The 16366-nt window shown below is 35.5% G+C and overlaps 1 protein-coding gene across 2 annotated transcripts; it reads left to right on the top strand.

The window, feature by feature from the left end:
* The first annotated feature begins 2396 nt into the window (after positions 1–2396).
* On the top strand, positions 2397–13645 carry LOC107222220 (zinc finger CCHC domain-containing protein 8 homolog). Of its 2 annotated transcripts, none has more exons than XM_046735876.1 (7): positions 2397–2793; positions 6332–6578; positions 6817–7124; positions 7912–8125; positions 8733–8916; positions 9031–9173; positions 11722–13645. In XM_046735876.1, the coding sequence occupies exons 1-7, from the start codon at positions 2426–2428 to the stop codon at positions 12181–12183; spliced, it is 1926 nt and encodes a 641-aa protein (XP_046591832.1). In that variant the 5' UTR covers positions 2397–2425; the 3' UTR covers positions 12184–13645. The 2 variants fall into 2 exon arrangements, with proteins under 2 accessions (XP_046591832.1, XP_015516978.1); XM_015661492.2 differs by having other exon boundaries at positions 11719–13645.
* Positions 13646–16366: the final 2721 nt, after the last annotated feature.

The following is a 16366-nucleotide window of genomic DNA, read 5'->3' as shown; positions in this document are numbered from 1 at the left end:
CAGTTCAAGATAACCAAAAAGACAAACACCGGAAACGAGGGAAGATAAATCACGGATAGCTCACAGAGAAAGAAACCCCTATTCCCAGAATTCAGGATAGCGCCCTTATTTTAACAAAAACAAGACCAGTCAGCGCTTCGCCGCTTGCTTCTCTTAACCAACCACCTCGCGCCAATCCACCACCGAGATCCCACGCACGAACCAGAAACCTTACCCCCAATTTTTTCATCATCCTCAACCAATCATCCGAGACCCGCGAGAAACCGCGACTCCTTTTGAACTCCTCCTATTTTCCCTCTAAGTCAACCTTCCCAAAAACAGAATAAGTAGAAGAACTTCAGACATCATAGAGAACAGATCAGACCTCTACCGAAATCCTAGAATAAAATCATTATAAGTCATTCAGAACCTTCGAGACTTGTTAACAGTTTGTCACTGCGATAGTGATTAACACCAATCTGTAACACGATTGTAAACCTACCATCGAGAACTAGAAGGAGACCGTTAATAAATGTGTAATTAACCCAAGTGTTGTCATAAATAATTATTTCAATCACGCATAGTGATGGTTGGCACGAGCCCTACCTAACAAACTCTCAGAATTGTAGGCGAGTTGAACGAGACGATCTGAGGAGCTGATCAGCGGATTCCCGAGATTTACATACACCAACTACGTAAGTCAGGAGAACAATTTAAATCACGCGGCGAATCAGAGTCGACTCGAAACGTTCCTCTCGGAACGTAACACTATGCCCCTCTCTGTACAGCTTTCCACTTACACGAAAAGGTACACCAGGCTGCCTCCATACTGAATATGCTCTAAGACAGAACGACACACGGATAACATATTAGGAAACTTAATGATAAAATGAGTGTAGGTAAATCAAGTCACGGAACGATCTGTAAGGCGAAACAGCCAAACAGAATTACAATCATTATATAAATACAATAACAATCAATCCTATAAGATGAACAAAGCTTATACCAGTTTTGAGGTGAAACGTAAAAAAACATATCCCTAGCTCCTTACAAGTATTTCACGACACCAAGGAATAAACTCAACGATGTATACATGGCAACGCCCAGTAACAGGCAACTAGCAAGCATAAGAACAACGCTCCAATACCTTTCCAGCCAATCTATAGAGGCCCGGCGACTTTCGTCTGGATGGTATGGACTGAACCATAAGTACTTGAAATTCCTCAGGTATGGAATTCCATACCTGGGAATTTGAGCGAATTTTTTTCCGCATTAATGCTATAGTTGGAAAAACCAGAGAAATCAGAAATCTACCATACCGATTAACGATACTGTATCTCTAATGTAGAATATAAATTTTACTCTATCAGAGCGCTGGTTACTATGTTTACTGTTTACAATAGCCGGATTAACCGGTTATCCAAACCCTATTAGTTTCGCTTGCGTGTACCTGTGCCCTATATACCAATTGATCGACTATCATATATTCATACAGAGAGATATTGAATATACATAAATAATTTATTTATGTATAATGTATATTTATTCGACATAAATTTAAAATATATATCATACATACGGCTACTGTTAAAAATTGACCCCCCCCCCCCAACTCCATGCCTGAAAAATTCATAAGTCGCCGGGCCTGAATCTATATGAATATGAGAATTAATAATTACCGAAAAGAATTATACGAAAAGCACCTACATAAACCGATTCCGAAACCACTAACTATCAAATCCTTAAATACCCTAACTCTGTTAAGATTGTTACAACACGAACACCTAAAAATATTCGCTGGAGCGCAATCCTAGTATTAGCTTTAATATTAAATAATTGGTTTCTACCACCAAATTCGTTATCTCGTCCTCGGTACAATTTCGCGGTAAAATCCTATTGCCTTTTGCATTCAAACTTTTCCCACGAAGTTACTTTGTCTAAACTCCAGTGAGCTTGTCGCTTCATTTTGTTATACTAATTTAAAATCTAACACCAGGAACCACGTTGTTTGCGACTTGAAATCTGAAACTACAAAATAAATCCAAGTTAATCAAAGTATTCAAATATATCCAAATCAGTCATTCCATCAAACCCTCTCACTAATCTGCGCTACAATTCATCATATTCAGACAACTTTCCAAAGGTAAGCCAATTTAAATCTTTTATCTATCAATTACTCCTTCCTCGGTTCGTTTGATTAGAGCGATAGAATAACCGTTGTTCGGTGTATTTCAATACTTTATCGGTAATTGGTGACCCAAACTACCGATGTGAGTCTAATTGTGTGATCGATTCCAGTGTTTAGCCTCTGGAGTGCCCGGAATGTCTGATTGGTTCTTTAAAAACTCCCTAGATCCCGACTCCGTTTCGGATCTGTGAATTCCGGCCCATGGGAACGCAGCCTCATATCGTGTCGTGCTGTGGTATCATTAGTGAAATCGCAGACATGGCGTCGACTGACAAAATTATTAAGTCTCGGAAACGAAAATTACTGCTGGATACTGACATTTATGAGCTAGACCCTGAAGATCGATCTCCAGTTGCATCACCACCTACTATTATAATTCCACCTTCCGATGAGGATCTCGATGAGTCTAATGTAAGCCAGGAGTCAGAGACGTTCGATAACCTCTCCGGACCTGTCAACTTCGACAAAACAGTTGGTCCTGGCGTTGCCCCGGAAGGTTTTATACTCATCGACGAAGATGTTGGCGTTGATGAAACCGATAATTCACAGAGCCAAATGTACGATGCATCGTCCGAGACATTGAGACCGATTTTCAAAGTTATGTTTAGAGACATTGATATTGCCAGGTATGAACTACGTTCATTTTTGACGTAAAATAGATCGTCGGTAGATTCAGCGGAAGAAGTTGTGACAGTAGAAAAAATTGCTCATATCCCTGCAACTTTTTGTAAAACATAACAAGTTTGATGGAAATCTGTTTTTAATTCATTTATGTACGATACTTCTAGTGAATTGCGATGAAAGGGTGTATTTTGAAATATACTCGCAGTACTGCAAGTACTGGTAACCGCGTTCCGAAATCACGCGACAACTTATTGCCGCCAGTCAGTGATGTCATGAAATTTGTGACGTTATTGACTGTGACTACTGTGGTTTGGGACATGAGAGAGTTGCAGTACTTGAGAGATGGCCGCGTCCTCGGTGTAGCGTTCCGATTTTACTGCGACTGGCAACTTGAAGTAAAACGGAACACAGTTCATAGTTGACTGTGTGATGTCACAGTCGGCAGTACTGGAAGTATACTTCGGAATACACCCAAAGAAAGCACCTCTAAATATTAATATTTACATGACCGAAGTTAGTCGTAATGGCATAAAAAGACACTAGACGACAATCACTATTTTGCAACTTAATGACTGATGGAATTGAGTTTGACAAATTGGAGTAGTATTGCCTTAGTACAGTTTATTATTTTACACTTGGTCTGAAGTTGCTAAATAACGATTGCCTCGAATACCACATTATATCATTCACGCTATCATCTGCAACCTCATTAATATTTGGGCCACCAGGGTATGATATTTTGTGCCTTTGCAAAAATGTAAATCAAAACAAACGAAATAATTGTTTAGTTAGAACCAAACACAGGAATGCATAGGTGTCGGTATTTACTTGGATAATTGGATCTGACACATAGAATAGCAATTATGACGGAATAGAAATGATGAAAAATCGAATAGAATGATATATTTGGTAAAGCATGGATCAGTATCGGATAAGCATATGGTTGTACAGTAAATGATTGATTATTGATTTAACTATGAACTTATAAATTAATTTGGTTGTTGGGTGCGGAAGCGATCGAGAATTTCAAAACCTTGTAGAAATATTCTATATCGAACCTAAATGTCTATCAAATTTGATTCGTGAGGGTACGGAATTGTTACCTATTTTTTATAAAGAATTTACCGATGAATAATTTTTCTGCTAGGCGTGGAAACGACCAAGGACTTTGAAACCTGGTCGGAATATTCTAGATAGAACCCGAAACTCAATCAAATTTGATTTATGAGGGTACACGATCGTTAACTATTTTTCATAAATAATTTACTGATGAATGATATTAGCTGGTAGGTGCGGAATGACCAACAACCTCAAAACTTTGTGGGAATATTGTACGGTAAACCTCAAACTTAATCGAATTTGATTCGCGAGGGATGCGATCGTTAAGGATTTTTTTATAAATAATTTACTCATACAATTTTGCTTGCTGGGTGCGGAAACGATTGAGGACTTTAAAATTTGTAAAGTCGTCCTTTGATAACTGCTAAAAATGATAAAAAATGATTCACGGGAATACACCGTTGTTTACTCATAAACAACTTTTGTTGCATGACCGATACTGTTAGTGATATATTTCCTCAATTCAGCTGACATCTCACTTACGCTTTGCATTATTTAGAATCAATGACATGGATATAGCGAGATTTTGGCTTCTTTACTTCTTGATTTTCTCTGGGTTTCTATTTTTTTCCGAGATTTATTTATAATTCTGAAAGGGATTTTGACATCACAAACTCCGGTATGGTTTTATGCCATGCAAGTGTAGTTTTAGTTAAGCATAATGGTTTTTGAACACATTTATCTTCAATAAAGTAGCATGATTCTTGAAAAAAGTTCCAGATCCCCAAAGAGTGATGTATTAAAGTATTGATTAATCACGTTTGATCTCGAGCCTAAAGTTTTGATTAATAATGAGTTCTGATGGAAAAATTTTTGAACGCTAAGTAAGGTAACTTCACTTCAAGACTAAATTTTGCATTGACATAAATAATCCATCTTTATCCAAACCTTGCAATCCAGCTGATTGATAAAAGCTTCAGATATACAAAATGTATTGTTTTTTAATTTTACTTTATTGAATAACCACTCTATCAGCAAAAGCCCGCGTTTACCTGAAAAACATATCAATATGAGTATTTTATCCAAATTTCAAACAAATCAGTAAAAAATGGACTGTGGTACGCCAGATGCCAGCTATGAAGATGTAATATTAAAAAAATGTATTTGAAATTTTACAACTAATTATTTAGATGGAAGTGGAATTTTTAAACAAATCAAATTCTTCAGATTCATATGATTCGGCTTCCGGTTCAGGAGTACCTTTTGTAACCTCGTTTTTCTGATGTTTATTTGGGACTCAGGCACATGAGAATTTTTTCTCTATTCAGTCTCCTCACCGAGGAAGTGCAACACCCTCCTTGAAAACAATTTTCTTTACTTACAATGTCGCGATTATTTGAACAGATATTGGTCTTAATACACCAGAATTATTTGTGCAATCAGTTGTGCATCTAGAATTTCACGAGTTTGAACTTTCAAATTACTGACCAAGTTACGTTCACTCCTCACAAATTTATCATCCGAACTCAGAATCGGCGCCAATTAGAGTTTTCCATCAGACTTCATTGACACGAATCAATACTTCAGGTATGTGAAAAATTTATTCAATAGATTGCACAAATAGTTATTGCGTAGTTCTATGTACGTTAAAGTGTTTAAAAAAAAAAAGTTGTAATTTTTTCGAAACAGGTTTAAAAGCTTCATTTAGGTATAAAAATATGCCTATTAAAATTTAAGTGCTTAATATTAACATTGCGAGGTTGCACATAGTACTTTTCTGATTTCTGTAAGAATAACATGGGAAAACTGGTTTTTGCTCTTTCTGATTTTTACAACTAGCTAACAATGTTTCACACAGAAAATTCACAGAGATATTTTTGTAGAGAATTGAACGCTGTTCAAAAAAAGTCTTTTATAATATCATGATAAATCTACTCTTTCAAAAGTTACTTACAGGCTTTCAATTTGTGTTTTTGAAACACCCAACTATACGTGTCTCGGCACATAAAGATTTTTTATAAAATGGAAGTTTGTAACGTTACTCCTTCAATTACATAAGAAAGATATCAAGCAACTTCATAAATTTTCAATAATTGAAGTAAACAAATATTAACATTTTATCACGCTAACATTACGAATATCGTCCTCGTAAGGAAACTCATTCAATATTGCGCTTATACCTAGGTTGGAGAAACAGAAGTAAATTTGATGAATGGTGCAGGGTGATAGAAATTTCCAATTATCATTATGTTATTTATTATTATAGGTCTTTCCTCAATTGTCGCTTATTAGTTTTACTTTTTAAGCGTTAATAGTTCTCAATTATTGTTATAAGATGCAATAATCTCATTAACTCAGTTCACAGTCATTATCATTGCCTTCTGACTTTCTTATTTTATGTGAAATTCATTTTCTCTTTCCCATATTACTTCATTTATTTCATTGCTCATACATTTCGACAAGTTTTCATTTAAATTACAGGAAGCACGGGCAGGCCATTGAAGCATTTTTATTAAATTTGCTTTCTGCGACTACAAAATCTAAAGGAAAGTATGACCCTTCTGGCTCTGTACTTGAGATTTGGGATCAACAAGGGGTATCGGAAGAACAAGAAGCCACCTGTTCAACAGTCCCTGACAATAACCAAGCAGCAGCAGAGGACCAACTTTTTGTGATTGATACTCAGCCTAAATTAAAAGATGATTTAGACATTCCTACATATGGAAAGGTTTGATAATTTTCTCATTTTTAGTCTTCTAGAATTTGATTATTCAGGAGGTAAAATGGATGTAATCTAACTTGCAAATCAATATGGTGCCATCAAACTGTTGTGACGAGGGGCAGATTTCATATTATGACTGATACAGAGGGATTTCATTTCTATATTCATTTGTTTTTTGTGTTACTTGCTGATTGGAAATTGTTCAAAAACTATATTGTACATCTTTTTTATGCGGTATGAATAGAAATTCGAAAGAGTATTAGAAAAACATGCCGAGAAGATTGTGGCAAACCTACCTGAAGATCACGCTCCAAAGTTGTCATGTTTCAACTGCTTGGGCAATCACAATTTACGTGATTGTATCAAGCCGCGCAATCATGCCAATATAAACAGAAATCGGAAGGAGTTTACTGCAAACATGAAGCCTAGAAATGGAAGATATCACTTAGAGGAAGAACAAAAATTTGGACATTTTGTGCCAGGGCATCTGAGTAAAAACCTTCGAAAAGCTTTGGGGCTTAGAGACAATGAACTACCTAGACATATTTACAGGTGAAAATTCCACCATCTTGTAATAAAAAAATACTTTCTTTTCCTATCTTTTTAAATGTAACGTATCACCAATTCTGAAAGCATACCTTCCAACTCGCAATAATGATTGGCATGCTTCATAATATCTCATTCAAAAATAATGGTGTTTGTTGCCACCAATCCACATAGCACATTTTTTACTAATGATTATCGTATTAATACCGTAGAGAGAAAAATTCAGTTGCTTAATTCAGGTCCACTGAATCATGATAACTACTGTGCAATATCTTCTTTTTTTTCTTTTTAATCGTGAAATTGCTAGTGGAGATTGTTTGTGAACCTTATGGTTAACAAAACTTCAACCTATCTACCATTTTTGTCTGCCATCCATTTAATTGAAAATTAACAATCATCTGCAAACTTATTGCTAAAGTTCTGTCAATAATTGACTATACAAAAACTATGACAATCAGTGAAATTATAGTTAGCCTTATGAAAAGTGTGCTACTTGGCAAGAAACATATTTTGTATTATAGCAATTCACAGAAGTGAAACACTTTTTTTACTCACGGTGATGTTTGGGAGACGTCATTCATTTCATGTGCTATTGTAGAATTTGACATCTCCGAGACGTCAAGGAGGACGCCAAGAATCATGTGTCAAGCCAAATTCAAGAGTATTTTTCGGACGCATTAAATTCCGTTTTATTTGTCTGTCAAGGAGTTAACAAAACTAATTATTTCGGGGAAAGATGGGTCAATATTTTTATTTTTTTTGTCATTTTTGTACCTTAAAACATTTCTTTTAGCATGAGATTACTTGGCTACCCTCCAGGGTGGATGGAGGAAGCTCGAGTACAACACTCTGGATTGACGCTGTTTAATTCAGAAGGGAATGCAGATCTTGATCCCACTGACGAAGAAGGAGAAATTATTGTTGCTGGAGAAAAAGATGAATTTGACATCAAGAAAATATATGACTTTCCAGGATTTAATGTCGTTCCTCCTCACGGTACACGAGATGTTAGTAATTTCTATTTCAACAACAATCGTATATGCTATAGAAATTATGCACCAATTTCTGGAATGGGGAAATTATTCAGGTGTGGATAATGGAAAAAGTGGCAAATAACTTTATTGAAATTGTCACTTCACTGAGCCACAACAGTACAGTTAATGACTCAATATATGTTCCCTGCATTTTTCGAATTCATACTGTTATTATTTCGAATATTAGAGATTTATGAAAGGACAAAAAGTAAACTACTACTCAAGTAATAAGTTTGTAACTCCTTTTCTTTGCCATCCCCTGCAATAGTTGCAATGCTTACATTCTGTATCTGTTTGTATATGTTTTTTAAAAACTACAATCCCCCAAAATTATGGAAAGAAATTGCTTAACTAATATTCTAAGAAAAATTATGGTATTCGCAGAATCTGAAAAATGTCAAATTTTATTATTGTAAAATATTCAGAGTAACGACTTGTAAGATGTTTTGAACATGGGATCAAAATATTGTTTCTATACGTAAAAGTTAGTAGTATGCTGCTTGAAAAATAATTTCAATTTCTCCAACAATGAGATCAATGAGATAATATTCAATCTGAAAATTTGCTTATTCTAATGCAGGAATACAAGTATTTTGGAACACCACGAATGCAAGAAATGCATAGCAAGGAGGTTATGCTTTCAAGACTGAGTGGTAGAAAAGTGCAGGATGGTTATCAGAGAAAGAAGATGAAAGTGAACAGATCTGGAACGGTGAAAAATACGTCTATTTCTCCTATTGAAATGGAAATTGCGGATATAGAAGGTATAACGCCACACTATGTTCACTATTGATAATCTTGCAATACAATTCATAGTTTCTCTGGTATGAAAATATCTTTGCTACTTTTTCGTCCTTTAATTTCGTTATTTAATTCAGATGATGTGGTTGCAACTTTGGCAGTAAATGAATTATGCACCCCGCCGTTACCTACGGACACACCTCCCAAGCCTGATGAACCACCCGAAGCACCGCAAAACTTTGATAGTCAGTCGCAAAATCTACCATCTCCTAACTCCACGGTAAGCTACAGAATTCTTTTTTTTTTCGTATGAAATATAAAGCGAAAGTACCTATTAGTATCTGTCACAAGGCAACTTGATTTCGGTTAATGATTAATTCCTGCGAGTAGTGATTGCGCAGATATTTTATCACGAACAATAAATATAAAGGACCCCGCAGAATCCTTACAGTAAGTGGCTCTCAGTCGAATTAGCTGGATTCTCAGTATATTATAGTACATGTATATCCTCCCTATCAAAAAATCTCATGGACTTTCCATGATATAGGCTTCGGAAAGGGGGTGTGCGGTTTCTTTGATATCTATGTTGAGAAAAATCTTGACCTCAATAATATAATTGTGCGGAGAATTTCTTGGAAATGTAGGTCAGGGTACGTCGAAATACAGACTCCAATTTTTTCCAACGTTTCGGCCGGTTCTGTGGGTCCTCCTCAGGGAAATAATTTTACTCAATAAGAGTTGGGCGCAGACATATATTACACTATTGCTGTCGAGATCGTTGACCACGTTTCCAATGTATTATAAATAAATTGTAACTGTCTGAAGACGATCTCCACAGCAATAGTGTAATATACATCTGCGCCTAACTCTTATTGAATAATATTGTTTTCCCGAGGAGGGCCCACGGAACCTGCCGAAACGTTGGAAAAAATTGGAGTCTGTATTTCGACGTTCCCTGTCCTACATTTCCAAGAAATTCTCCGCAAAATTTGATATCTATGGATTACGCGATATTTACAAATTACAAAGCTGTAAGGCGGACTTGAAATCAAACAAATCACTCAAAAACTGCACAGCCGATCCCGCAGAGACTCCACATATGTGTGAAAAACAGGACAAGTCGATTATTGCAAGAGTTGGAGGGTCTCGTTCTTCACGTGAAATCTGACGTTGCGCCTCCTTCCAGTAAACCAGCAGGTTCATAGATAGAATTAATGCATTGATGGAATCAATCACAGCTTCCTGCCTATCTTTGATAATCAACCGTGCTAAGTTTTTTGTTATTTGTTTGATTTCAAGTTCCCTTGAAGCTTTATAATTAATGAAAATCATGAAATCCACAGATATAAAAAAATCTGGACACCTGTTTCCCTGCCTGTATTTAAGAAACTAATGATTTTTGGGACTTGTGTCCATGAGAACTCCATGAGATTGGGAGGACATGTATTAAAACATACTAAAAATTCGGCCAATTCGATCAGAAGCCAATTTCCATAAGGTTTCTGCGGAGTCCTTTAAAACTTTACGTTTCCTTTTTTATTTTGCTTCATGTTTTATAATTTTCGTTAAATAGAAAAGGTTGACAATTTTCTTTGTAATCGAACGCAATATGTCGACAGCATGTAATGTGTATAAATCAACTCACATCCACATCGTTTTTGCCCCATGAAGCCTTACAAGTTTTTAACAAAATATGTTTTCGTACCGAAATCACTAAATTGCAAGCATTAACCAATGCATTCATTAGGTAAAAAAATAGATCGTCTGATATATCTAAAAAATCCATGAACTGTTTTGACACAATTAATAACTGAAGGGTCTTTTCATCAAGAGAGGCAAATTTCGCTTTGTGAGCCTCGGTCATAACTTATGTCTGTATCTGAGTAAAAGATACCAGTTTTACTTTTTCGCTATGTATCACTTAGGTAAAGTTGAAGAAGAAGAAAAAGAATTCTAATCAATTGCTAATGAACGTAATAAATTAGCACCGTTATTACTACCCTCATGGGAAAAAACCCTCAACTTGGCTATAAATTGGGTACTGGGACCGAATATCTTGGGAATAAAAACTCATGCCAACATAACTCATGACAAAAATAACTCAAGCAAAAATAACTTACGACAAAAGGAACTCATTACATGAATAACTTGTAGCAAAAATAACTCACGACAAAGATAACTCATATCATTTTTTCGTTACTGCATATGTGTATTTCTTAATTGGCTTAATGTTATGAAAAATATGTTTAAGTGTAACAATTATTTGTTAATTTTAATTTTTTTTCTCCAATCTAATATCACAATAAAAATGTAGCCAGATTATGCAATGTTAGATTCTTGTGTCGAATGATTTCAAAGCAAAATAATACCAAACAATAATTTTTCGTACGGGATAGTGTGTTATGGTTTAGCTTATGCGCGTTTGTCATACAGAGGCCGAACTTATTCTAACTTTTGGACTGCGACAGTGATCTTTCACGTTTTTCGTACAAGGCGTTGTGTTGTGGTTGCAGTTCTTTTTTATTAATTAAAGTTGTTGGTTTAGGTTATCTTTGCCATAAGTTATTTTTGTCGTAAGTTATTCTTGTCATAAGTTGTTTTTGTCTGAATTATTTCTCACCAGTTATTTTTCGTTGAATTATTTTTGTATGGGTTATTAAAGTTGGTTACGGTGAATTCATACTTTGAACTTCCTCCTTGTGAGAATTTAGCATTATCCGTAATTTAGGCGTACGAATTTACACCCAAGTTGAGTTTTTTTTCCATGACAGTGTAACAACTTTTTTCTGTGTCATCTCATCATGACAATATATTCTTATGTGTAGCAGCAAAATATGGTGTCATCATCGCGAGCAGTTTCACCATCACTGTCTGATTTAGAGATTGCGAAAAAACATCTTCTTGCGGAGTTGGATGAACCCGCACTACCATCAGATTCAGGAAAATCTGTGAATGTTGGAAACTTGAGTACCATTTCAAATCATTCTGACAGCACTGGAATGCCGCCCCCGTGTAATGCAGAGCATACACCCCAGTCGACTAGAATACAGAACAGGGAAAACAATTCTCATTCAAGTAACACGGGTGTAGTGAAATCCATCGACCTGGGCACTCCTGTTCTACAAAGTACATCACCGTATAACAGGCTACCGTCGTCTGAAAAATTTTCTAAAGATATTTGTGACGTATTAAATTTTGAAAACCTGCCTGATTCAACAGGTCAATATGAGAAAATGAGCGAGATTATTCAAAAAGTACGTGGTACGGTGTCAAAGTTGCAACAGGAATAATTGTCAGAATATTAAGGAAACGTTCAGTCTGTGGGTTTCATTTCTCTGTTTGAAAGTTCATGTTTCGAAGTGTAAAATAAGTAATTGTTTTTACATTGTAATTTCTTAAATTACATAAGATTTATTCTTATACAATTCAAAAGAAATGACAATAGCTTATGAATATTATAATTTTACAGTCTGTAAAATTGTCATTCGAGTATCCTTAATTGTATACAAGATACTACTTATAAATAGTGGCGTAAAATTATTATACCGTGTGTCTGTGAAGAAAGTGCGCATCTTATCCGCGTGCGTTAAATCGTTCGAATTTTATTGGCTGACAGTTATCGCCTGATTGAACAGCCGATGCAATACTAAACGCAACTATCAGAAAATGCTCTTAGGGGCCCACCGTTACCTGTGGACAACTGCTGTTGGTGTTGTTACGAAAAACAATTCGTCGATTCGGAGTTGATCCGAAGTAAAATCAATCAGACACACGTTAATCATGCCAATCAAGTCATCGGATTCCTTCCATGGTCAATTTATTACTGTAATCCGAAAATCATTATTAACAAAATACTTATCCAAACCTTTGTGCTCCCTTTGCGAACTCGGAAGAGGTTATATTCGCAAGGGAAGCGTGCAGTTTTGGTAAAGTATTTTGTTAATAATAATTTTCGGATTACAGTAATAAATTGACCATGGAAGGAATCCGATGACTTGATCGACACGATTAACGTGTGTCTAGTTGATTTTACTTCAGATCAGCTCCGAATCAACGAACTGTTTTTCGTAACAATACCGACGGCAGTTGTCCACAGGTAATGGTGGGCCCCTAAGGACATTTTCTGATAATTGCGATTGGTATTGCATCGGCTGTTCAATCAGGCGGTAACTGTCAGCCAATAAAATTCGAACGACTTAACCGCACGTGCAGAAGGTGCGCACTTTCCTCATGGACACACGGTATACGAATTGTAATTGGTAAGGTCAGAAAAATGCTTGTCAGCCAATAACATTAGGTAAGTCTGATGAGAATTTTGGAGAACAAATAACTTATCCGAATGCCGCCAGTAAATTAGCTACTTTGGATGGTCAATGGACTGTGGTATACATAATGCAAACGATATTGAAAGTGGCAAAATACATAAGAATATACAGATCCCATTAAATCACCTGAATTTGAAATGTGTAACATGGACAAAAAATTCAGAATTGTTAGGTCTGGAGTAGTATTTAGCAATACCAGAAAAATATTGCTCAACTAATTCTATTATTATAATAATTTTTTGAAGCCCCAACTTTCTGAGAAAACTTGCAAGGGGTCCTGGATTGATCAAGAATGGCTCATAAGAACATTCAATCTGATAAGTTATAATAGATTTTATACACGTGTATTGTTACTGTACAGAATATCTCATAGATAAATTACAATTATTCGTATTTTCCAATTACAAAATAAAACAGAATTTATTAATCGATGACTGATTATTTACCAAGCTGATAACTACTGATATTACGATTTGTGGAGACTTTTTCTTCCATCTTCACAATAGTAGTACATTGTATATTCAGGGTGGTAAGAAGGAAGTCCCACTAGTGAAATCGCCTACTGCCAGTCGTGCATGCAATTTTTTTATTGTTCTAGTCTATTTGAAAACTTGCCTTTCGCACATGTAAAGTGAGTGCAAAAAGTTGCTGTTTTATGAGTATTACGCAAGTGGGCGGGCATGGAACTCTGCGCTCGCTTGCGAGTGTGCATGAAAACGTCAGTTTTCCGCCCACTTCCCTCGCACAACAAGGCGTTTTTTTGAGGAGGGTCGGCCATAATATATATTCGGATAGTTTAATTCTAATGCTATGTGTGCTGAGATTCAAGTACATGATGTTTCACCTGTTATTATCTGCTATTGAGAATATCTCTTAAAGCGAGTCTCTTATATCACTTCGTGTAAACCCTCTGTGAATACGAATTAACTGCCTCATGTCAAATCCTCGATAGCTGTGTTAATTTGTTTTATTACTACCCTATTGTTTTATTTTACTTCCTTCTTGTTTTACTTACCTTGTTGTTAAAATAAAATCTGTTCATATTGCGAATGCCAATTTCATGGATTTTAGTTATAGGAAAAGGAGTATTCTGGATGTAGTTGATATTGTTGGGAGAAAGTAAAGTGTCATTAAAAATATTTATTATTTATAGAAAACTTAGCTGGAATTTTACAATTTTGGGAAAAAGTTTTAGATGATGATAATATTTATACAGAGACGTAGATCTTTGTAAATATTCTCGACATTCAAAAATATTTCGTTTATATACATATAAATATGTGATGGTTGATGGTCTTACAATTTCTTTTACATTTTTCATCAGTGTTTGTCTCGCTGGGGAAGAAGTATATAATTTTATGTGATTTTGATTTCATCAGATATAACAAATATTGAATATTTATTTGTAACAATATTGAACCTTGGCCAAGAAATTACAATTCATTTGAAATAACTATCAACTATAGTATAGAAAAATTACAAAATTCTTTATCCTATGAAAATAATGGAATCTTTGTGGAAAGTTACATCACAATTAAAGTCCTCAGGTTCAACCCATAGCCGAAATGGTGAAAAGTTTTGACTCTTAGTTTTGCGATCTAATTGAAGTTACAACCGAATGAAGTACTAGAACTATTATTAGAGTTATTTTAGTCAAATTTGACACCTGAAATAAAATTCTAATTATTGGCAGATTTGTAATTGCAGATTAAATACATATGCAATTTTAGTTTATAATTATCGGCCATGAAGGCCATATCCGTACAGAGAAACGGTTTTGGGTAAAATCGTACACAGAAGTTGTAGGGAAAGAGATTTACGATATGTCCTTGTCCCTGATTAGCCAAACTCAGATTATTAATTTGCCCCTTGTTGCTGGAAATTTTCTCTTGGGTTCCTATAAAGATGGGAGTTGTACTGCATTAATAGCCAATCAAAGTTCTGAGTGGTTAAAACCCTGAACGGTTAAAACTCCGAACGGTTAAAACCCTGATCAATTAAAGCCTTAAATCGGATAGAGTTCCGAATGTTACCAACCTTTGGAAATGCCCTGAAGCATTTACTGCATATACATATTGAAAGAAAAATCCGGTGTGGACTTCTATAAAATACTTTTCGGTGACAATCCTGCACTATTTGATGTAAATCTAACACTGCCTGCGATCAATCTAACACTATCTGCCGTTGAAGTTCTGAGTTGACCACGAAGATTGTTCTATCGTAATCTGCAATGGCCACTTTTTCACAATATAAGGTTGGTAACTTAGTTTTCACCATTCTGAGGAAAATGGTTCTACAGAATATTTTTGTATAGGAGAATTGTTGTAAAGGAATTATTCTACGGAATAGTTTCAGTTTCACGCACCCAACACAATACTCGTTCGACGCAACACACATTCAACACAATTAATTTAAATTAAATTAGATTAAATCAAATTAAATTAAATTACAATATACGACAATGACGATTAAATGTATGATTTTGATGATTAGATGATTGCTCTAAATCTGAGTTGTGCCAAACACAATCTGTAGAACAATTCTCCTGTGCAAAAATATTGTGTAGAACAACTTTTGTGTACAATGAATCATAGAGGAATATTTCTGAAGCGAATCTCGAATTCATTTCTGTGGAAAAATATTCTGCAGAACAATTCTCCTGTTTTTGTGTCTGTACTGTCCCCAAAGCATATGGTTAGTTTTGGGGTGGGGAGAAAGGGGGAGGGGGGCTGCTGAAAGGCTGCGCTAAGCTACATGTGGGGAAAGGGTCTTAATCTGCGATATGTGGTTTTATAATTGATGTATTTTAATTCATTTATCCGTCGGTAATATTGTCTCTTTCGCATTCACAAGTGTCAATGACGTGCCTTCGTAATAGGGGCATTTGAGATTCAGCTCGATTATTACAGAAAAGTTGACAGTTGTTTTCCTCTTCATAATAATTTGCATGTGTGGCTAGTTTCGTCATTCGTTCCTTCAGACGTTTTAGGATAATAAAAATTAAAAAGAAAGCTACTTGTTGATGAATTTTTCAAGGTACAAATTTTTTTGTAAACACATGCCTTTCTGGCGGGGGTGTCAAAAGTGTCCAGAATAGAGCTATGTCATTTATGGACAGCTATTTGTGTAGACGATGCAATTGAACAGT

Source organism: Neodiprion lecontei, chromosome 3, assembly GCF_021901455.1.
Source record: "Neodiprion lecontei isolate iyNeoLeco1 chromosome 3, iyNeoLeco1.1, whole genome shotgun sequence".
Taxonomy (NCBI): domain Eukaryota; kingdom Metazoa; phylum Arthropoda; class Insecta; order Hymenoptera; family Diprionidae; genus Neodiprion; species Neodiprion lecontei.
This window is presented reverse-complemented; position numbering and strand designations above follow the sequence as displayed.